At 40.9% G+C, this 25,225-nt stretch overlaps 1 protein-coding gene across 2 annotated transcripts in view; it reads right to left on the bottom strand.

Annotated features, from left to right (window-relative positions):
- The window catches only part of LOC125642470 (ubiquitin carboxyl-terminal hydrolase 12), a 39,557-nt gene extending 19,530 nt beyond the window's left edge, over positions 1-20,027 (bottom strand). For both annotated transcript variants that reach the window (XM_048863891.2, XM_048863894.2), the window contains exons 1-2: positions 19,832-20,027; positions 4,745-4,825 (exon numbers count right to left, since the gene is read on the bottom strand). In XM_048863891.2, coding sequence (XP_048719848.1) covers positions 4,745-4,825; positions 19,832-19,879 — 129 coding nt within the window. In that variant the 5' untranslated portion in view covers positions 19,880-20,027. The remainder of the gene's footprint in view (positions 1-4,744; positions 4,826-19,831) is intronic.
- Between the last annotated feature and the right edge of the window lie 5,198 nt (positions 20,028-25,225).

Raw genomic sequence — 25,225 nt, 5'->3', positions numbered from 1 at the left:
ATGATCAAGAATGGTACATATTAATGAATAATGAGTATGTGCTGTGGATCAAATGGGAAATTTTAGCATTGATTATATGACCTAAAGATCAAAAGATTATCCTATATTTCAGGGGATTGAACTAATACTAGCAGAGTTTCATCTGGATCTTAACACACACCAATTTAAAGGTGGCATGATTGACAAGAGCAGCAGCTGGGTGGAACAGATTCTCCATTATGGGTGCTGAAGCAGTATTGCTTTCTCTCATTTCTTATGTAACTATGTTAATATAATACCTTTATCAAACTTACCAAGGATCTGGATCAAAGCAGTTATCTTATCTGCAAGTTTTTTTCTGGTGGTAATTTAGTTAGTATTAAAATTCTATTTTATTTCACAAGCAACCACCATAGTTAATTTTATTGAGGGGAGGGCTATGTGTATGGGGGATAATCCAATGAACGTCTGCTAAGAGAAGGCTATTCCAGGGTTTGCCACAGGCAGGTAAAACTAGCGAGTGACAGCATGGTTATTAGTCCTGCACAGGCCTGAAGCTGCAGTCACTGATAGGTCTCTCAGTGGCACCTAAGCCCATAATGTGGACATAAGGAGCAAAATGACAGGATGGTAACTGGTAGCATCACTGTATCCCTTGTGATCAGTTCTATTACAGTATTGTAACAAGGTCACAATAGGTGGATTCAGATTTTATGTTTGCCTGTGTCAGATACCAATATGCCTTTTGAGACAAAAAGTAACACATTAAGTATTTCCTGTTTACAATGAAATATTGGCAAAAACACATGATGCAGAGATATCTAAGAGCAGCTGTTTTACATCTGCCATATCTGAAGGCTGTGTCATTAGAGGACAGGGCTGATGGTATGTAATGTCTAGAGGCGATGTGTCCCAGATTGCTTAACAAGGAGAAACACTTAAAACAGTGAAAAGTTAGATGCTTTTATACAATGACATGAAATAGTTCATTTTGGGTGGTTTGGTTCCTTCTGTTTATAGTAATCTGTGCAATTTATTTTATAATAACTGGATTATATAACATTGTTTGTTTGGCTTTTTTGAGTAACAATGATTTCAGGTCTGCCTGTCCCGAGGATATTCTTGTAAATGAGCTCTGCATCTCAAGAGCATTCTGGGTGAAATATTTTAAACAAACATAATTAACATACAAAAAAACCAATTGTAGAATACTGATAATCACATTAAGTGGTACTCTGGGAATATGGCTACAGTGTACACCAGAATTTTGTATAATTACTGTAGCAGAACAACTGCAAGTTAATAGTCAATTTTCTGGCTGAGAGAAATTTAAAATTTAATCCATGCAACTCAAAAGGTTACAGCCTTATCATCGTTACAGTTGCATTCACATCACTTTACATGGTACATGAAATGAGAAACAATGGTTCAAAATTGTTAGTTACATGATCAAAATAAATACACAAGCTGAACAAACATTTAATTTATGTTTATTCTTAGTCCATCTCTTTATTAATAACCTATAAGACTGAATAATCAGCACATTCATGAAATCTGTAGATACAAAATTGGCAAGTTCTGGCAACACCAATGATGACAGAGAAATAATGCAAGGGTACCTGGAAAGATTAGAAACGCTTGCAGAAAAGAAAAATGAAAATCTTTTGGAAGAATATTAGCTCATATATTTGGGGGGAAAATCCCCAAAACATATTTAATGGCAGGCAGGATCCTAGAAATTAGCTATACTGAAAGAACAGGATGTTAATAGTGGACTTGCTGTCCATTACTAACCTCCAGTTCTTTCAGCATTGCTAATTTCTGGGTTAGAGTGTTTATGCTGTGATATGGCAGCAAAAAGGTTAATGTGATTTTTGACGGTACACACAGAAGAATCAGGTCACAACGTGTGGAATTAATAGGTCCTGCGTATACAACTCTGGTGTGATTAACTGTGTTGCATCCAAAAGTGTGTTAGGTACTTTATAAGCACAAAAAAGCACATACCTCAAAGAGCTTGTATTAGAATCTCAAGGCCAAAAGTAATAAAAACACCAACAGTGAAGTCCTGGCCTCATTGAAATCCATAGCAAAACTTCTACTGACTTCAAGATGGCCAAGATATCACCTCAAGTGTACTGAAGAACCCAGCTACTGACCTTGCCCTCATTTGTATTACAGAGACCACTTTCCGAAATAAACATTACAATTATAACATTTATACTATACAATTTTAAATAAAATATCCTTTTCAGTTTGTTCATGTTGTGTAACAGCTCTTTATAAAGAAGCAACAGTGAAACTGACTAGACAGTCAATTTCCCCTATATGAGCCCACACAGCAACAGGAAAGTTGTTTGTGTTTTTTGAACAGGAAAATGTCATTGTATATCCACAAAAAATGACTAGAGGATTCAGGCCAGTAAATAACATGAAATTACTTTTAACTAATTTTTTTAAAAAATCAAAACACATGATTCATTCAGTTTAACAAATCTTGCTTAAAACAAAATATTTAGCTCAAACGCTATCTAATTAATTTAAAATAATTTTAAATTACCCATTTACAGAGAATTCCCAACAGATGGCACTTTGAGGATAGCAGCCTCTTAAAATTGAAAATGTTACAGTTTCACAATAGATTAAAATCTGCAGAGGTCAAAACCTGTTCTGCAAACCCTTTTAGGTGCTCCAGCTGCTTTCACACTTTACCAAGAGGGTTGAGAACAAGCAGAGGAAAAAACATGAGGTAGTGGGGAAGGAATTTTTGACAGAGAAGTAAAAATCCAAAAAAATTATCGAAGGAAACATATTTTGTCCTTTTGAATATTGCATGTGGCCGGTAAAAGGATTTTTCTCTACTTTTAGAAGGCAATTTTTTCTTCTTCAAACTATTTATCACTTTGGTATATATGCTACAACAGAACATGCCTTCCATATTTTCCCATTATGATACAAATCTCAAAACCATTGGAATGGCCATTAACACAACACTTAATGAAGATAATTCAGTGCGTTTAGATCAGGGGTGGGCAAACTTTTTGGCCCGAGGGCCACATCAGGGTGCGAAACTGTATGGAGCGCCGGGTAGGGAAGGCTGTGCCTCCCCAAACAGCCTGGCCCCCGCCCCCTATCCACCTCCTCCCACTTCCAGCCCCCGACTGCCCCCCTCAGAACCCTCCCCCGTCCAACCCCGCCCCGCTCCTTGTCCCCTGACCACCCCGTCCCAGGACCCCCGCCCCCAACTGCCCACCGGGACTCCACCCCCAATCTGAACCCTCCCCCCACTCCCCGTCCCCTGACTGCCCCCCCCAGAATCTCTGCCCTATCCAACTGCCCCCCGTTCCCCGTCCCCCGAACCTCCACCCATCCAACCGCCCCGTCTGCCCCCCAGAACTCCCTGCCCCTTACCCAACCCCCTGACTCAGGCCCCCTTACCATGCCGCTCAGAGCAGCATGTCTGGGAGCCGTGTTGCCTGGCTGGAGCCTGCCGTGCTGCCCTGCATGAGTGCGCAGCCCTGCCGCCCAGAGTGCTGGCAGCGCGCTGAGGCTGCGGGGAGAGGGGGAACAGCAGGGCAGGAGCTAGCCTCCCGGGCCTGGAGCTCAGGGTCCGGGCAGGACGGGCCCGTGGGCCGGATGTGGCCCGCGGGCCTTAGTTTGTCCACCTCTGGTTTAGATTGTTGAGTGTCTGACAACATGATCTGCTACGGACAAAGCAAAGATCAATTAAATCAAATGAGCTCACAATGTGCAGCTGGAGGCAAGCAATACTTTAAGTAACTATATTAGCACTATTCAGTACATTAGGTTGTTTCAGTTCTGACGTGAAATAAGTGTCTAAATGATCCACTAAGGGAAGAAGGGGGAAGTTTAATTTACTGTGAATGAAGTTAACCAGAGCCATATTTTCAACATGAAAAATGAACTATGTCCTGTGACAATTGTAAACATTTTACTTTTTTACATCATATTATTAATAAAAGGATGTGACAGATTGAATGTTACATTTACCTTCCTTATGTTTAGGATGTCAGATTAATGCTTCTGGATAAGTGATGGAATAATGTTGCACTCTTTTCACAATCCTTAATTTAGTTCTATCATTGCAAATTAGGCAATTTTTATGGCCTTACTGGCCTTAATCACACTGTAAACATGAAAACTGACTGAAGTTATGGCAAACAGTTGTTTTAAACAGGAGCTCTCATGCTGATGCAAGCCTGAAAAAAGTACATTTCTACACAAAGGGAATTGACTTAGCTGGTATTTTTCTGTATTCTCTGATCTTTCCTCAACAGGACTGTCCCCTCTAAGCCCATATGAAAAACATGAGATTTGAAAAGCAAACAGATTGTTTTGGTTTGAGTCTTTGGGACTAAGACCCACCAAAGTAACAGTTTAATATCTGATACTTCTTCTCTGTTGGAGGACCATACCCTGCTTTTATCTACCCTATGATCTTATGGGCTTTTCCAGCTTTAATTACTCTGATCCTATATTTAAAAGTGTGCCCAAGTATGAATGTCCCACAGAATTTTGTAATTATTAACATTTTCTATTTCACTACAGTTAACTTTTAAGATTAATCTTTTAGTTAAAAACAAAATTTAGCATGCATGTTACAGGATGTAGTGCTTAAATAGATTTCTACTTTGTGCCAGAACTACCCATGGATAAAGGTCTAAAAGAGAATCCTGTCCATTTCAGAAGAGGAGGACTGAAATAGAAAACAGCATTTTAAAAATAGTAAAGCAAATTCACTCACATTGACCAAGCCAAAATAATGTTCATTCACAGGAAACTGTTCAGGACCAATCTCTTTCTCCAAAGCAGAGGCATTGGCGCCCTGGGGAAAACAAAAACCCCCACATATGACTACTAGGAAAAAATTCTCTAAAAAAAAAAAAATCTGTAATATTCATGCCATTTCTGGTAAAACAAAGAGAGTGAGAATGGAACTGTTAATTAAAACATTTTATATTATACATAAAGGTGATGTGAATGTAGATGTGAAGTAATACTTTAAAATAATGCCCATCAGCTTGTAGCTTAGATTTCAGGGTTCAATTAATACAATTTTTTAAAATCTCTTTCCAGGATTCTTAAGAAGTTGTGGGATAAGACAGCTGGACCAGAGCTAGCTGTTAATGTAATAGGTCCCCTTTTATCAAAAATTAATTCAACATTAGACTATTTGTGCATTTCAGATTTTAAAGAAGGATGGCAAAGCAAGTTAATATGTACCTTAATGAAAAACAGATATTGAACTTTGCTATACAATCTTTTAGTGAGTCTAAAATTAAATTTCAACAATTTACAATTTTACAGAGAATTTATTGGACTCCTGCATACTAAGTCAAATGTTATCTATTCTACAAGACAGTGATGTGTGCTTGCAAGGCTGGAATCAACATGGTAATGAGACACATTTTTGTTCAAATGTTCGATTCTATATCATTTCTAGAAACTAACTACAAACTATAACACAACCTTAACAATGCTGGTGCAACTAACTCTAGCGTAGTAAGCTTCCAGCAGAGGTGCTGGGGAGCATGGCGGTGAAGAACAAAAACAATTTCTTAATGCTGGACAATGGAAAAGCAACATCTTTTTTGGTTTATGTAATTCTTGTAGCATTAATTTTAAAAATCAAAGAAACTTTAAAATTTAAACCAGAAATGTTGCTCATTTTCAATATTTCCAAAGATATTACAAATAGAAAAAAAGTATGTGAAAATTATTGAGTACTGACTGGTCTTTTTTTAAAATCAAACAGTTGCAGTTGCCATATTTTCATAACAAATTTTAAATTATTTTGAAAAAATGATTTTATAACATTTGAGAGTTTCAAGAGTGTAAAAATATAATTTATCCCTCCCTCTCCACCCCAATCCCTCAATGTACCTGCATGGACCTGCTTGTAGGAATAGGACCTAAAACGTTATTTGCAGTTAGCTGTACAACTCCTAAAAGAGCAACACAGTATGGACACTTCATTTAAATTCATTTCATATTATCAAGATATCATGCTTTCATCTTAAAAACTCCACTTTATAATACCCCACTATGGGTTTATATTTAAAAGAAGATACTGTCTTATCTTGAGGTGAACATCAAAACTACAAACTACTGATCAAACTGAGAGATTTTTGCACTTGAATCTATACAAAAATTTGCTAGAGAAAAAGAGAGTTTTTCCACACTCACTAAGGAGATCTCAGATTAGTCAGTCATCCAGGAAGGTCATTTAAATTTAGTGGAGCATGTGCTGTAAAAATAAACAAGGAACTCAAAATAAATTCGCTGTGTAGATGGATTAAAGAAAACAGACGGAAGGGCAGGAAGAATGGTAGGCAAGATGGGTGCCATGAGAGAAAATAGATCTTTGAGTGGAGGAGTGTGCTACAGGAAAGGAACAACATGTCTCCCTGAATCATCCATTGAAGAAGTCAAACTACTCAAGAAATTGGATTACCAGAAGACACTACCTATGAAAATGTATTTGAAGACTGCTGAATAATCTAGAATTGTGCCTATCAGTTGCCAGGTTCCAATTTCAAGTCTTCTGTTAGCCTCCTATTTATAGCTCAAACAGCATTTTAAGGCATCTGAATCACTAAAGAAGAGTGCTTTTCCATAGCTCTTTTTTTAATCTAAATATGCTTAGACATGCTTTGAGTACTTTTAATAATCTCATAAAATCTTTTCAATGCTGTTCCAGCTTTTTAAAATAAATGTAACTGAAAGTGCAACTTAAAATATTAAGTTAAAAAAAAACGATGTTAATGAAATTTGACATTTGCATAGTGGAAAATCATAAAAAATTAGCAAATACAAAAGGTGATGTTCCAGCAGAAATATTCATTTGGCTATTTTGCACATCCTTTAAGCTTTTGATATGTGATGAACAGTGATAAACTAAAAGTGGCCTGCAGAGGAGAAAAAAATTAGGATTGTACCTTTTTTGCATCTTTATGATGTATAAAAGAGCACAGAAAGGATTCTCACCCTGTAGCTTCCAAGGTTTTAGTTTCTGCTCATATTTTACATTAGAAATTCAATCTTTTCTGCTCTGTTGTTCTCGTAAAGCATTATTGAGAGCTGGAGAACAGGTAGGATTAAGACATTAGAAATCCTACAGCTCTGGTGAACAGTCTTTACACGGTGGGTATGTCTACATTGCAGGGACTAGACAAACATATCTACGCTATGGGAAATATACCAGTATAGCTACGGCACTGTAACTATGCTGGCATAATCTGCTAGCAAAGATGCCGGCTACGCTGATGTAAGGGATTTTTCTGTCAAGGTAGAACACCACCTCCCTGAGCAATGGTAGGTAAGTTGACAGAAGCACTCTTCCATCAACCTATTTGCACCTATACTGGGAGTCAGGTCAGCATAGCTGCATTGCTCATGGATGTGGATGTTTCACACCTCTGACTGACAAAGCTATGTCAACCAAAATTTTAAGTATAGACCAAGCCTAAATCACTGAAACCCTGAAGAAGAATTAAACAAAACAAAAAGTTTAAGTATACTATAGCTCAGCCTTGAAAAGTGCTATTCACCCATTTCCCCACAGTTAGTAATGTTTTTAATGAACAAGTAAATACTATAAGCATTTTTACTATCAATCACTAGGACAAATGATGGTAACTTTGTAAAGCTGATATGACTAGTTATAAAAGGTAGAAAACTTACTATAAAAAAAATCTAGTTTAACTAGAGGTAGCGAAACGCTGCAGTCAGATTTCTTATTTCAAATCTATAGGGAATGACCTAGATTGAAGAAATAGAAAGGAATCACAAAACATAAGAAGCAACATGATTTGTGATAAAATTTGGCTAATACATGGTTAAGAAGCTTAGACTTTGACAGATTTACAAATGATCCTCTTCATACACATGCCTGATAGATCTCTAAGGTCTTTACTGCAGGACAGAGATCCCGTCACTGAGAAACACACAGAGAAAATTAACTAGGTTACTGCTGAGGTGTCACAGCCCAAAATTTAATTCCAAAAACTCATCAGCAACAGTCCTAGGTAAAACCATGCCTATGGGACACCAAAATGTTTACACTAAAATCTTCAAAATGTTAGAGTGCAGAGCTACAATAGACAGACAAAGAAGGCTGAAGATTGTACAATAACCTGGGTCATGATGTTATTAAAATATGATGCTTCTGAAAAGCTGAAATGACAGAAACAGTCTATCCCTTTAATGCTCGGATTTCAGAGCAGAGATCATGTTGCCACTACTTCTAATAGTTTGCAAATTAATTCTACTGTTAGATGACAAATTGGACTGCTTAAAAGTAGCCAAATTTCTACAGCACACATTGTTTGTGGCATAATTGACCTCAATTAGCATAGCAATTTGCTACACATTTTTCAAAGAAATGCTCTTTAACATTATCAGATAAATTCAAATGCTACAAGTTTCAAACATCATAAAATTGTGCTAATCAGCTTTAAAAACGTAATCTGATGGAGCAAGCACATAGTCATGCTCACAATGGCAAACTGGGGAAGGGGGATGGAAGAGATCTCCCTGGCACTCTTCCCCCCTGCCCAACAAAAGAAAAACAACCTAGGTTGTGCAAAAGTTTAGAACTGTACTTTGAAAGAATAAGTAAAGAGGCAAGACTTCTGTTTTATTTTTAACTAGAGAGCTGCCTTAGGACAGACAAATATAATCTGTTAATGAAGAACAGTACCTGGTTTCCAAACGTAAGTGCTGGAATTAGGAAGCTCTTTACAATTCAAAATTGAACTAAAGGGTTAAAAGTGCAAAAAGTATTACTAACTCTTACCATAAATTGTCATTTGAGAAGTCATAACTGTTTGTGCTTGCAGTAAATCTACATAGTGGAAAGTGTTATATATTCCATATATAGACAGCAATACAATAGCTTTGAATTCTACGGTGATAAATACAGGAAGAGAATTTACATTTGACCGGATGGCAAGCTGTTTGCTGGAAAACCAACAGTGACTGTGTCACCTATAATGCAGACATGCAAGATTTTGGTTTACTTAACATACATGATTCAAGCTGTGTATGGGGGATTAGGTTTGAATAAGCTATTACCAGCAGGAGAGTAGGGTGGGGGTAGAGAAAACCTTTTGTAGTGATAAACACCCATTTTTTCATGATTTGTGTGTATAAAAACAAACATCTTCTGTATTTTCCACAGTATGCATCCGATGAAGTGAGCTGTAGCTCACGAAAGCTTATGCTCAAATAAATTGGTTAGTCTCTAAGGTGCCACTAGTACTCCTTTTCTTTTTGCAAATACAGACTAACACGGCTGCTACTCTGAATCACCTTAGTACTCAAAAGCCTACGGTTAAGCCTAGTTAAATCAGATTTAGGATCTTAACACTGGCAATTCACACGTATCATGTTACCTTTTAGAATAACATTTAATGAAAGCAAATACTTTTATTTAAATCTGGTTCTCCTTGCTTTTTGCACAGGAACTCTGTCTCCCACCTCTGTATCTCTCTCACTTCTCAGCAGGCTTGTATTTCAAAGTAACGCCTTTGTAGTATAAATAAAGCTGTTAGGTGTACAAGATTAGAACTGATTCATTATCTACCACCCCCAGGGACAAATTATTCCATCTATAAAGCTTCCAAAAGGTACATCCATGAGACTTAGAGTATGTCCATGGAAACTTGTAATATAAATACCTTATCCGTAAGAAACTGTTCTGACACAGTGGTTCAGAGAGGAAGTACTGTGTAACTTTCTATAGGTAGCTATTTGAGCAGAAACTAAACATCAATTATAAATTCACCCAGTCAGCATAAATCTTCCATCCGAAAGGCTGCCTGATTCTAAGAACACATCCTCATGGTTTTGACTAAAGTGGTGATACTATTTACACCACTTGACAATCAGAAACAATCCACACTCACTTGTGCCCAGCAATTTCTAGCATACTGCAAATCCTACGGAGCTCCAAGGAATGGTAACAATCTGTCCTGATTGAGACCTCCCCCATTCCATTCTATTCTGTTATAAGAGCACAAATATTGTCTTATGGTTGGATACAAAGCCCGCTGAAGTCAATGGAAATCTTTCAACTGACAGACTGGCTTTGGATCCAAAAATGGACATATAATATATGTGATGATAAAATTAATATGCTGCTCTGAATTTAAAAATTATTTTAACTTTGTTACCTTAGCAGAATGACACACGGTCATATATCCACTGTGTGTGTGGAATTATCCATGGAATCACTATTTTAAATTAACCAATTGAGCTTCCGTCTATTAAGAGTAATCTAGGGAGGAATAATTAAAGCCTTTGAATATATTATAAATAGGGCTGAAGTAGTGAAATTTTTGAAAATTATATATTTTTAAAACCTATGTACGTGTATATGTGTATATATATACACACACACCTAAACAAACTGGTGTGGGCTTTTTTTTTGTAGCTCTGAGAACATTGGGGTATTAGGCTGGAGAGGTTTCTGAAGGTGGATCTGACCTAGCCCTGGCCGCTCCTTGCAGGGGAAGAGGAAGTGCCTTCCTGCCCAGCTGGGACTAGCAGCTGGGTAGCAGCCACTGGCTGGGGCGTCTCCAGCCCTCCCCCGCAGTGATTTACCTCTCTGCTAGCTGCTCCTGACACCTAAAACCATGCACTCGCACTGCTGGGGAGCGACACATGATTGCTCTTGCGGCTTCCCTTTGCTTCCCCATCAGAAAATCATTTTTCTGCAGGGAAGCAAAGAAATCTATGGGGGACATGAATTCTGCATGCACACAATGGCACAGAATTCCCGCAGGAGTAATACCAATCGTGGTGTTATAGACCTCTGTCATATCCTCCCATAGTCATCTCTTTTTTCAAGCTGATCAGTTCCAGTCTTTTTAATCTCTCCTTGTATGGAAGCTGTTCCATACCCCTAATGAGTTTTTCTTGCCTTTCTCTATCCTTTTCCAATTCTAATATATCATTTTTGAGATGGGGTGACCAGAATTGCATGCAGTATTCAACATGTGGACATACCACGGATTTATATAGTGGGTTTAAAATATTTTTTGTCTTATGTCTCTTTCCTGCTGCACATTGAGCAGATATTTTCAGAGAACTAACCACAATAATGCAAAGATCTCTTTGAGTGGTAACAGCTATTTTAGAACCCATCATTTTATATTTATAGTTGAGATTTTTTCCAGCGTACATTACTTTGCATTTATCAACACTGAATTTCAACTGCTTTTTTGTTGCCCATTAACCTGGTTTTGTGAGATCCCTTTGTAACAGTTTACAGTAAGCTTTGGCCTTATCTATCTTAAGTAATTTAGTATCATCTGCAAACTTTGCCACCTCACAGTTTACACCTCTTTCCAGATTATGAGTATGTTCAACAGCACAGGTCTCAGTACAGATCTTTGCGGACCCTGTTATTTTCCTCTCTCCAGATACTCCATGATGGATTTCCAGATGTCAGTGCTCCTAAATCAGTTTTAAAGGCTCTCATGACTTCACAGGAAGTGGTACTTATTTACTGATGTACAACATGCAGTAATTTGGAATGGAACTGCCAGTAATTCACACACATTGATGATATTCTGCAATTTACTCCTGGGGAGATTTTGCGCCACTGCGCATGTGCAGAATTCATGTTCCCCACAGATTTCTTTGCTTCCCCACAGAAAAGTGTCTTTCTGATAGAGAAGCAAAGGGAAGCTGGAAGAGTGGTCATGCACTCCTCCCTCGCATTGCAGGTACATCGTTTCAGGAACCAGGAGCAGACAGCGGAGAGGTAAATCACCACAGGATTGGGGACACCTGAGCCGGTGGCTCTTACCCTGTGCCGGGATCAGCTGCTAGTCCTGTCTGAGCTGGAGGCAGGAGAGGATGGGGCTTCCTCTTCCCCTGCAAGAAGTGGCTAATGCTGTGTCAGATACCCTCCAGAAACCTCCCCTGACTACAGGAAGCTCAGCATCCTCCCTTGCTTCCTGCCCCATCACTCCTCAGATGCGGGGGGAGGGGTCAGTGTACGAGGAGCTGCTCCCCCATCCTCAAAACCCCCGTGCATCATAACCTCCCATACCTGGAACCCACCCCCCCGCCAAACCTCACCCTGTACATTCAGACCCTCCCCAGCCCTCAGACCTGAACCCCATCCCACTGAAACTCAACCCCTGTATCTGGAGCCCCCCCACATCCAGACCCCCACCCCACTGACCCCCAACTAGCTGCACCCAGACCCCCCACTCCCTCAGCATCCAGACCACCCACTAAGACCTCCACACCCAGACCCCCCGCTGAGCCCCAACCACCTTCACCTGGAAGCCCCTGCAGAGTCCCATTCCCCTTATACCTGGAACACCGCCTTCCCCCGAGCCTCTGTGCATCCAGATCCCCCCACACCTAGACTCCCTCACTGAGCCCCTTCACAGATCCAGATCCAGATCCCCTTCACAGATCCATCCAGATCCCCTCCCACACAGAATCCTCTCACCCCACACCTGGATCTCTCCACACTGAGCCCCTTCACACTTGGATCCTGCCTGCCCCACACCTGGTGCACCTAGTGCACAGGAGCAGGGGCCCAGAATATTCCTGGGGCAGGCCCAGCCCCTGTGCTGTGTCAGAGTCGGGTGCAGCCTCACCACTAAATCTGGGAAGGGAGGAGCTGCATGGTGATCTCCCATCTTCATGCAGCCAGTGGCCTGTGCTCCCCACTGCCATGCTTGAACCTCTGTCTTTATTTATTGACAAATAAAACTTGCAGAATTTTAAAATATTGTGCAAAGAATTTTTAATTTTTCAGTGCAGAATTCTCTCAGGAGTAGCAATTGTATGCAGTCCTAGAATAAGTCCTAAAGAGCCCACCTAAGGAGGAGGTATGAAAGAGACTGATGGATAAAATGATAGGAAATATAGAACCCTCTGTTCAGACTCAAACTTTCACAAATTTCAGGAAACCTTTGCTCATTTAAAATACGGCATTGTAAACTGATGACCTGATCAACCAGCCAGGGAAAGTGAACTCATGTCCCAAACAATGGCACAGTTCATGGTGTGCAAGGAGGAGAGGACATATATACCTTTACACTATGTTTACTACATCGTGACTACTCTAACTTCCACACTTGTAAGCAGAACAGGCAAGGAAGAGGCAGTAATACACAACACCACTTGAACCACCTCAGGTACATTTTGCTATTTTAATGGCTCTCCCTAATTACAACCCACTGTTTAAGCTGTCAGCATCTCATAGCACAATGTCAAAAAGGTTCTAATACACAAGTCAGTGAATGTTTCGAACAACAGATTCATATGCCACCCCAGTGTGAGTTTACCTAGGTTTCCCATGGTTCCCTTGGGTGAGGGTAATAGTGCTCCACTCCATGGAACAACCTAGGGGTTTGGATCCTTAAACCAGTGGCTAGCTTGAGAATAATGGGTATATCAAGATTCTACATGTTACAGAAGCATCCCTGTGGAGACCAAGGGATACAGTATAGCTTCCAAGGCTCCCTCAGGATCCACATTGCCAATCCTTGTTGACAAGTGCTTCAAAACCCCACCACCTGAAAGGGATGGTGCAACAGCACAAACTACAATTAGAAATACCCCGCTCCCCCTCAGGCAAGCATGCTAGAGAGAACAGCTACTCAACTCCATTGTTTTTCTCTGTCCCTATGTTGAGCTCTATAGCTCCCTGGGACTTCTGAGGTGTCTGGAGCCAAAAGAGAGAAAGTAACAGCTGCTGCTCTCCCTCCTATTTGAGTTCAACCACAGTTGCTAGCTTCTGTGCTTCACAGCAAAGGGAGCATGATGAGCAATGATCTGACTTACTAAAACACAAAATCAGAGTGTGTATCTCTATCTCAACTTATTTAGTTTGACATTGGCCAAGAAGATATGCATATTTTTATTTTTTCATATACCCAGAAAATCTTATGGCTTCACTTTATAAATCCAAATGGAACAAATGATGCTTTTATGTGAAAGCATGGAAAGCATGTTAACATTTAACATAATGATCCAATTACAGAGACTCAGCTGACCTTGAATAATTTACCAGATATCTACTAGCCACAGACCAATTCAAATGACTGGTGATGGACCACCAGAATCGTCCAGGGGCCTGTTGAGAAGCTCAGCCCAATCCCTGCTAATGGAAATAGGAAAAGAATTAGCATTGGTACAAGGTGATGTCTCTTGACCTTCTATGGGATTTCAACCTTCTTTCATGACAGCCTCTTGTAATATTAGAGGACTCCACCATGCCGACTTAGGCAACTGAAGGGAGTTTCTGTTCTTGCCCAGCACCAGTGGATCCATGAATCGAATCACATCACATTCACTGGCCTCACTTGCAAATCTCCACTTCACAGAAGCATGCAGGGAGGAATGCACAATGTAGAGAGCGCATGCATGTCCCTTACACAGGCTCCCCAGATTTCACCCACTGTAATAGATCTATGTGTTGCCAAGAGGCAATTACTAGATAAATCATATGCATCCCTTTGGAGCTGGGACTAAAACCCCAGCTCCAAAACTGCAAACTTCTACCCACTTGAGTTAAAGAAGTTCTCCCCAATTGGTGGCAATAGTTGGTTCCTTATCCATCTTTTTGGGCTAGCCACTACAGGGAGAGACATCACATGTGTAGAGCCAAACTAGACAGCACCACCAACTGCAAAGTAAAACTACACTCCCAGACTACAGAGGAGAAGCCTGGAGTCTTCCCTAAGAAAGGTGTGTACTGAAAGACGTCAGTCATCTTGTTAAACCACTTTGTGTTTTGGGGTTTTTTTACACCTCGGAATGGGAACTTCCACAAAGAAAAGGCTATTGCCAAGCCTGGCTTCAAATTCAAGTACTAATGGCAGTAGCATAAATCTTCCAGAAAGGACATACTATATGATTTGCCAAGAGTTACATACAGTTACAATTTTTTCTAAAAAGAGTAATATTTGTTAGTGTTAACTATCTAATCTCTGATCTTAGAGTGGGGCTAACTTTTTGTTTCCTTTAACTGAATTTTAAGTAAGACAAGTCACACAATTGGAAACAAAAGTCTGAGTTAAAAGTTGAACTATTTCCCCTCATTATTTACTATTTTATCCGTAGATGTTACCTTCCCCATAAAGTTACCAGTATAACAAAGTTTTAAAAATATGTCAGTGAAAATGCAACAAGACAATTCTAAAGCTTCACTGATGTGGATCGTGTGTGTGGCTCATATGGCAACTGACATGTTTATTTGCAAGTGAACTGCACAAAATGAATAGTAAAAATACTAATTTCATTTCTTGCAAGTTGTTTTCTATGCTCAGTATTCAGTCTTCTCTCGCACCAGTAATAAAGATAATAATTAGGCCCCATGCTGTACTGATCTGGGAGACAAAAATAGGACTACCATTAATGTGTATGCTGAATTTGTGTTCTCCAGGTGTGCCTTGCTAGCTTTGCAGAGCAATTAGATGAGGCTCTAGTGGGAAGTGGCCTTAATTAGCATACTGTGATACACCAACATTACTGTTAAGTCCTTGTTAAGACACATCACAGGAATCTGAAATAGGAAAAGTTCAGATCCCTGCTTCATCACTCATTGCTATACAAGTGTTCTGCTGCAGTTCTGTCAATGCAAAAGCTACAGATAAAGCAATAAAACAAGCTGATTTCTGATTCAAATGTTTCTGTGTTAAGGCTCAGTTTTATGACTAGCAGAGGGAGGAAGCTTTTCAGACTGGCTGTACTGCCAGGGCTAATGAATGTCCTATAATATCTTGTTTCTTTCCTTGAAGGCTGTAGCATATGATTTAACATAATTTTAGAGTTAGGTGCAGAGACAACTGGGACCATACCTGCTCAGGTATGAGATTTTAAAAAACTTCAGCACAAGATCCATGTGTTTGTCCAAGGGACATAAGGGGATGTAAGGAAATGTCACCAATATCCTCTCCCATACATTCTCCTAATAAGTATCACAGCCATTTACACAAAAATTAACCTCATGGAAAATGTGACAAAGACATCTGTTGGTAGGAAGGGAGTTAAAGTCAAGCAGGCCCAGCACAGATTTTGGCTATGGCCTATGGGTAAGGTTGCTGGTCTGTCATGGAGGTCACGGATTCCGTGACTTTCCATGACCTCTGTGACTTCTGCAGTGGCTGGCATGGCTGGCTCAGGGGCTGCACAAGTCGGCCAGCTCCTGGGCAAGCAGCAGTTTGGGTGTGTGGCAGGGGGCTCGGGGCAGGGGGTTGGGGTGCGAAGCAGCGCTTACCTGGGGGGGAGGCACAATCAAAGGCTGTTACAATACATGAAATATTTTCCTTACATCCATTTCTAATGTTTGCAATAACTGTAGTTGGCACAGGATGTTCTAAATTGTGAATGGGAAGGAGGGTGATCACACAGAGGAAGGAGGGTGTCCATGAGACACTTGAGATATGATCCACACTACAAAAAGTTTGTGATCCCTTTAAGGAGGGTGGTTTGGTTAGGACTGAAACTCAACAGTACAAAGACAGAATTTAAATGATCAATTTTAATCTTCTATTTGTTTATTTTAAAGAGGTTGTATTGTCCACTGGAATGAGACTGGGAGTCAGCAGCTCCAATCTGGGAGCTATACATCCTGGTTCTACCACAGACTCATTTGAGTGACTATGAGCAAGTCATAACTTCCTCATGCTTTAGTGTCCCAGTCTATAAAACATAGATAACACCACAGAAGTGTTGTGAGGATTGCCTATAGAGTACTTTGAAGATGTAAAACATGTGTCACATCATTAGACTCCTAAAGAAAAGTTAATTCCCAAACATACCTTGTTTAAGTAATTAAATAGTTTATTCAGAGTCATTTTCACATTATGGTAGAAGAGATTATAATATTTTGGATTTACTAGACATTAACTTAATCATCAAAGGTGTAAACTTCAGTATATTGGTTTGAATTAAATAAAACCACTGCAACCAGCATACTGTACTAATGTTTCTGTATTAGTTGAAAATAAAACTATAGGTGAACTTGACAATAAACTCAGCCAAGGCAAATCAAATAACTTTACATTTTTGTATCAATGTTTACCATGAAAAATGCCATAACACTTTATGCTGTGCATAAATTAGGGATCTTTAAGCAAGCAGTCCTCTCTGGGGCGAAGCAAAGCAGTCTGCACCAATAGCACCGCATAACGGTTTTTGTAGACGTGAAAAATAACTTCTCCGTCTGAAACAAAAATGAGCATTCAAATAGGCAGAATCTACCTCCCTAAAGTTGGAATTTGCTGAGGACACAAAGGGTTAACTACCTACTCTTGCAGAAAGTTGTACCTCAAGATGAACACTGATATAACATGGGCATCTGCGAGTCACTAATCTATTACACCAAACAAAAGCAAAACCAATCCAAAAATGCATGCTTGTGGCCATAGTTACCAAGAACAAACCACTGAATATTGGAAGCATGACCTGAAGTTGGCTGCATGATCACAGGATCACTCAACCTTACGTTTGCCCTCCTAATCCTCTTACTCTGATGCTCAGCCTGTTGAGCTGGGGAATTTGTCCAGAGTACTACCTGGGGCTGAGTCAATCACATGCAAGGTGGGCAGGGAATTCTTCATCAAACCCTGCATCAAAGCAACTATCCAACCACTTCCCATGACCTTATTTTCACTTGTGTTTACAGTGGGGAAACATAAGTGCATGCATGAACATGTGTACTTTTCTATGGACTTGTAAGGAGTTTTCAAAACCTGTAGCTGGGAGGTTTGTTCTAGAAAAACTAGTAGCAGAGATTACTCCGTTATATTTATACTTTTAATTAAATCAGGCTCTTAGCACTATAAGCCGGCAACCATACCACACAGTATGATCCAGGCAGATCTCAAGTTAAGGAAAATTGGGTAGTCAGCTCTTCAGGAGACCACCTCAAAACGCTGCAGGAAGCAGAACTGGCTAGTTGCTAGGAAAGAAGAGTGGTGCCAAGTCAATAGTGAATTGACATCCCAGGATCATGATGCTACTAAACTTACTGTCATTTGGATGCAATGGAAAATTGAGGTTCTGACCACTTCCTGGTTATTAAGATCTATATGAAGAACAAGATCATTGAGCTTGAACACCCTGATCAAATTCCAGTTCATATAATTATATCCTGCCAACCTCAATTCCAGCAGCTATTTCCATTGGATAAAAGATTTTTCTGCACGAAGAAGAGTTCTTAAATGTTGCAGAGTTATCGTGTGCTATTGTGTTACAGGTGCAACGTTTTGCAGCAGAGGCAACTGTGTTTAGTGGTAAATTAACTGGCGCACGATTCATGTATTAGTTTTAGTTTATTAAAGGCGCTGCATAAATGTAAAATCCTTAATTACTGTACAGTCTGATGAATCCTATAGTAATAATACATACAAAACTCATGCTACTCTTATTCAACACATTAACCTGAGTGAAGGTTTGCAAATTTATTTAGAACGATTATACTAGCTTATGGGAGCTTCCCTCTTGGGACTAATGATTGCAAATGCAAGTGTGAAGTTTGACATTCTCCAGTTCTCTTAGTCCATCCCTCCTCACTTTTAAACACTTTAAAAGGTTCATGTGGGATCAGGGCCTAAGCAACTACTCAAAGAACTGACAAACTGGTTGTTTAAAGGAGGCATGTTTCTTGAATTGTGGAACAAACTACTATTCAGATTTGGCCCCATTCCTAAACTGAGAACCACCATCATGTGGTGCACCAAGTCTCGTGGACTTCAGTGGTCTCTACATGGGAGCAGGTCTGTACTGGTGTGATTCTGGGCCTATGTTTGGGGAAATCTCTTTGGGCACGAAAAGGGAGGCCTGTACAGCCTTTCCTGTCCTAAGTATTTTTCATCAGAGCTATTATGTAGTGCCAGAGAAGTTTTCCTTCTACATAGTTTTCCTATTACACACCCCTTGTTTCATAAGGGTGTGTTTATAAACATGTCATCCCTGTATTTTGCATTATAAAAACTTTTTTTTAAAAATGCAAACTGTTGAAGGCAGGGACTGCACCTCCTAGTGTGGTTACAAAGCACCTTGCACACAGTGGGCGCACTCACAACCTAAATAAATAATAGTAACTATACAACGCTCTATACAGTGTTGGGGGGTGAGGCAGGAAGGGGATTATTCTAATAAAATGTTTTAATTCTTGATATCTACTCTGATAGAAATGGGTATCAGCTGGCTCCTGCAATAAGGGAAATTTTCCTAATACCAGGGAGAGTGCATGTGTGTGTGTGGGTGTCCTGATCCCTGCAAGGGACGATATCCCTTGGGGGTCAGGAGAAAGGACAGGGCACGCTCTCCAGGAGTGAACACTGGGGAAAGGGCACGGGGGGGGGGGGGGGGGTCTCTTGGCTCCCAGGGAGCTGGAGGCTCCAGGGTAAGGGGAGCCCTGGGGGAAGGGCAGCCCTTTGGGAGAGGGGAAGGGGAAATCTCCTGGACGCCAGAGACGTGGAGGCTCCAGGAGGAAGGGGCCTCATTAGCCGGTCGGGAGCCCTGGGGGAAAAGTGAAGGGATCTCATGGCCCCCAGGGAGGCGGCGGCGGGGACCCTGGGGGAAGGGCAGCCCTTTGGGAGGTGGAGGCTGCAGAAGGAAGGGCCCCTATTACGCCAGGCGGGGGTCCTGGGGAAGGGGAGCCCTGTGGGGGTCGGGAAGGGATCTCTTAGCCCCCAGGGAGGTGGCGGCTAAGGGAGGAAGGACCCCACCGCGCCAGGCCGGGGGCCCTGGCGGACATGAGTCTCCTGCCACCTGGGGAGAGAAGCCCTGGAGCGGTGCCTCCGGGGGCCCCCAGCCGCCGCCGCCGCCGCCCCGGCCCCACACTCACCATGGTACAGCTGGAGGCGAGTCTCCGGACTGTCATCAGTATTTCCATCCGCCCGACCCGGCCCCGGACCCCGCAGCCGCCCCCGCGGCCGCCGACGCCATGTTGGGACCCAGCCACCCAACTGACAGCGGCAGCCAGAGCCGCAGGTGGCGCACCAGCCAAAGAGGTCCGGGCGCTGCCGGTGCGGCAGCGAAACGGCGCCGGGTACCCGCGCTGCCCTGCCCGGAAGGCCCGCCCCCATCCGCCCTGCCCGCCCGGAGGTCACCCCTTCGCCTGGCGCGTGGGACCAGTCCCCCGCCTCCCGCCGCTGCTCTAGTCCCCGCGGTCCCGCCTGGCGGGGCAGCCGAGCCAGCAGCGGGAGCGGCCTGGAGCCGAGGCACAGGGCTGGATGTCAGTAGACGCCGGCTTTGCTCCTGGCCCTGCTGCTGAGGCCCGGGCTGCGCCCAGCAGTTACTGCGCCTTCCTTCCACATGGGAAGCGCCCCTGCTCCAGCGCTTTAGTGGTCTGGGGCGAGTCACTTAGCCCTGCTGTGCCTCAGTTTCCCCATCTGTAAAAATACCTACCTCACAGGTACCTACTGCGTAAGAAGGTGCTGTGAGTCCACTGAATGCATCCAATGAAGTGAATTGTAGCTCACGAAAGCTTATGCTCAAATAAATTGGTTAGTCTCTAAGGTGCCAGAAGTCCTCCTTTTCTTTTTGTGAATACAGACTAACACGGCTACTTCTCTGAAACCTGAGATATTATTAATCTCTGTGAAGTACTTTGAGATCCATGAGCAGAAGGTACTCAGGAAGAGTGTTCTTAATATTTATTAATTGTTCTGGCATAGTGCCCGTGCCCCGGGGCCCCCTTCAGGATCAACCTATTGAACTGTGCCTTGAACAAATGTAGAGAGAGACTCTGCGAGTTTACAGCTATGCATAATTATAAGGAGAGGCGTACATGTTCATGCCTCATGGGGTGGACATTTTTTGTCATGAAACTAAGAGGGGACATGAAGGACCTTATGGAAATTTCTTTATTAGGATTTTTTTTCTGTATGCTGGACAAGAGACCAGACCACCAACAAATTGGGTTTTAGAGATAGATTTGATTCGATAAAGAAGCTTGACAGTGATTTTGCATTAAGTAATTCTGTGCCCTTCTGCAGCATGTTTGTCTATCTCAGCAGAACTACAAAATGGATTCTTTTAGTGCACAGTTCTGTGAGTGATCACAATGGTCATTGTACATCAATGGGAAAAATCAGTAAATGCTATTGCAGCTTTGCCTGATGGCACATTGCATACCAGGGACATTGCCTGAGTTTATCTGGACAGTTAAGTTTTATATAGAATTATTTATCAAACCTAGAAATAATCTGATAACTTTTTATTAGCTACATGTGTAGTTCAGTTGAAAGGTACTGATTTATAATACTAAAGACTAGGAGTACTTCTGGCACCTTAGAGACTAACAAATTTATTTGAGCACAAGCTTTTGTGAGCTACAGCTCACTTCATCGGATGCTGTAGCTCATGAAAGCTTACGCTCAAATAAATTTGTTAGTCTCTAAGGTGCCACAAGTACTCCTTTTCTTTTTGCGAATACAGACTAACACGGCTGCTACTCTGAAACTTGTCAATCTTTTTAATGAGGCCCACAGGCTTCAGCTCTGGGTTGTTTGCCTGCAGCTATTTTCCCTCGTACATGTTGCATTTTCCATGTCATTTAGTACTTGCTCTCACGGGAGAACATTCAGTTATTTCAAAAGATAATACAGACATAAAAAAGGCTAAGTACTATTTTCAACATTCCCATAGAGAGTGAAGCAACTAAACTAGGAACAGGAAATTGACAATGAGATTAGCAGAAACTTTAACTAGTTTTTTTAATTAGTTCCCTCTCTCCTACACCAAAATAGAACAAAATCCTTACAAATATTTATTTTTAGTATGGTAGCATCTGGAGACATCCATCAGAATCAGAACTCCCATGTGCTAGGTAAAACATGGAATAAAAAGAACAGTCCTCTGAAATAGCATTTCCTGATGTAGCTAGGTCATACACCCTACTTTTACCCCTCCCTCCAAATCAAAAACAAAAAAATATATTTCCCACGAGTCAAAGTGAACGGCTGACCAGACAATGTAAGGGTTGTTTCATACATACACAGTATTTGATACTGTTCTATTGTTACATTTTCTTATATAATGCAAGAATATTTTTGTACATTTCACAATTACGCTAATTTTAAGCTACAGTGAGCAGAAAGATCACAAAAATGCCACTTTTGTTTAGTGCAGAAGCTCTGTATGGTATGAGAACTGGCCTTTGGGCTGCAGGGCTGTTACAAAGCACAAAGAAAGTCAAACAAAGCTATAAAGAGCAATCTATTGTTGTTTAAAATGTATTCAGAGTCAGAGGAGTTATACACAAACTGCCAGCAGCGAGTCTTGTCACAGCATCAGCTAAAGCCTACTACAAGTATATTTTCTCTTTTATTTAGCTTCTTTTCCCAAAAATGGCTCATCTGAATGTACCAGTCCAGAGACCGTTTGCTACAACTGAGGATGTACAGTGTATAAATTAACCGTTGTTATCAATACATTTTCAGGGAAGGCAGAATAGTCTTGTAGTTGAAACACAAGAATAGGAGACAGGTCTGACTCTAAGCCTGGTCACTGACTTGTGTTACCTTGAGCAGATCGTTTCACCTCTCTGTTCATCTGTCTCTCCCACCGTAAAATCTGCAAGGGTTAGTTAAAGTTTTAAAAGCACTTTGTCATCCTCATATAGAAGATATGCTAGAAATGCAAAATATTTTTTTAGGATGCTCCCTCCCTGAATGTGTTTGAGTGCCAAATAAAAGAAGTAAAAACACATATTTAAAGCTATAGCCAAAAGCAACATAGACTAGTAAATAAATATGTATGAAAGTTGGATCAGAAATAAATAACACAATCTCCCCACAACATGCACACACATAGAACTTGGGATGGGACCACCCTAAGGGTGTTTTGTGAAACATCTAGAACTTTTGAAAAAAGTTTTGAATTTTACTATACTTAGAGTTTTGCAAACATTTCCCCCCTTAATTTAAGCCATTGTTTTTCCAGGGAAAGTTTAATTAAAAACATGTTATCCTAGTCAAATGTAAACCCACTGTACACCAACATAATAAAGGTTTCAGAGGAACAGCCGTGTTAGTCTGTATTCGCAAAAAGAAAAGGAGTACTTGTGGCACCTTAGAGACTAACCAATTTATTTGAGCTGAAAGCTCATGCTCAAATAAATTGGTTAGTCTCTAAGGTGCCACAAGTACTCCTTTTCTTTTTGCAACATAATAAAGATCCTCTTGAAAAATAATTCTTACTCTGAGTTATACAATCCTAAATAGTGTGATATGGTTTCACTCAGTGAAATGCTATTTTGACAATCTATAAAATTGGATAAAGAGAAGATTAGGAAGCCTCAGGCTTTTGCTACATAGTTTAAAAGAACCATTTCAAGAATTTGATTCTAAAATTTAAGATTTTTATAGAAATGAGTTGGGGAAGGTTGTTGGGTTTTCAAAACATATTGAGAATAAAAATGTTTCATGATATATTTTTTAAAATTTCAACAAATATGTTCTGGAGAGGGAGTTCTGCATGGTTTTGGAAACTATAATGGTTAGAAACTCAAGAGCATTGTGACAGTGCATAAGAATCTGAAAGCAAAACTGATTAGAAACAGAAATTGATTGGTCTAGTTTGAGGATCCAACCTGAGTGAAATGATGTATTAATGGTGAAAAATAACCACAGGCCAGATTCTCGATTGTTTCACCAATTTTCCTCTACAGAGGATCTGTCTCTTACAGTTCTGTGTTTCTGAGCTGAATAGTTTAAGGTATAGTAACACAGGTCACAAATTTATTTTTAAGTATATAAATATATCTTGACAGTTTTGCTGTATATTGATCTTAAACAACCTTCCATGAAATTTGCCTAAGTGAGAGAGCAGGATAAATGGAGAAAGGGAACAAGGAACACTTTTGTCAGAGTAGCTGGCATTTCTATCACAAGACCATCACAATGTTTCTGCTATTATGTACTGAAATCAGTTGTTGTGCCTTCCTTTAGGACTTCTAAATAGGTATATGTTCTTCTATCAGCATTTTTGCTTATACACAACATCCCTTGTGACATTGCTAACTTATTTGGCCTTTTCCCTGTGGTGACACTCTTTTGGCCTCCCAGTGGTTTGGCATATATTGCCTTATTTGTATATTACTCATCTACATATGCTTTCAATAGCTAATGACAACAAAGGCGCCTTCATCCTTTAATTAGTATCTTCCAGTGGAAGACAGGCACAAGAAGACAGCTTTACCAGTTGATCACAAGAGTTCCTCAAATCAAGCTTTTTTAATATATTCAGACTTTTGCTTAGTAACACATTTAGAACTGAATTATTACTTGATCAATATATTCAATCAGAATTCCACTGCCCCTCCCCAATAAATGTGGCCTGTTCCCACAAAACTTCTGTGAAATTGGAGCAATTTTGAAATTAACTTTCTTGTGCCATATTTTTCATCATTTGATGTTTGAGAACTTGCTTTCAGATTGTCACTCTTAGAAATTTGGAAACTGTGGCGAGAGGACCCATGCCCCAAAAGCTACATGGTCTGGTGCTTATTCATAGGACTGGGAATCAGCTGTTCCTCCTGGGTTCTATTCCCACCTCTGGAAGTGACTATAATAGTTTACAAAGCAATAAAACTTGGCCCTCACATAGCAATTCAATACAAGTGTTATTTAGTGAGTAATTATTAGCAGCCTCATTTTACAAAGGGAGAAACCGAAGCTTCCTAAGTCACTTGACTCCTGTGCCTATTTTCCTAGACCACTGTGAACCAAGGCCAGATTTCAAAAGCATAGCGTCCAATATGCACTCAGCATGCTGAGCTCTTTTGAAAATGGGAAACGGAGCTCTTTTGACAACTTGGCTGTAGTGCACTGAGAATAGGATTGGCAGTCTGGAGACCCGAGGCCTGATTTTCCGTTCTGCTACATTAGTTTTCTGTCACCATCATACTCTTGATCTTAAAACCTACTCTAGGGGGAACTCAGAGCCATGCTGTGACTGAAAGATGCTGCAAGACCCTGAATTCCCTGGGTATAAGGAGCAGACCCAGAATAGCCAGCTCTGTACCCTTTTCTCTTACAGGAGGCTCCAGTGCAAAAGGTGTGGCAGGGACAGGAGAGGATAGTGGCTGGTGTATTCCCAAATCCGGCTGGCTCATCACCCACACACAGATCTTTGTAACAATGGAACACATTAAGGCTGCCCTAATGTACACTGGAGCCTGCCTTGCACCATCACTCCCTGGGCTGGGCACAGCAGCACAGTAGGGGTGTATGTA

This window comes from Caretta caretta, chromosome 9 (assembly GCF_965140235.1).
Source record: "Caretta caretta isolate rCarCar2 chromosome 9, rCarCar1.hap1, whole genome shotgun sequence".
Classification (NCBI taxonomy): domain Eukaryota; kingdom Metazoa; phylum Chordata; order Testudines; family Cheloniidae; genus Caretta; species Caretta caretta.
Note: the sequence above shows the minus strand (reverse complement) of the source record. Positions and strands in the feature narration are given on the sequence as shown.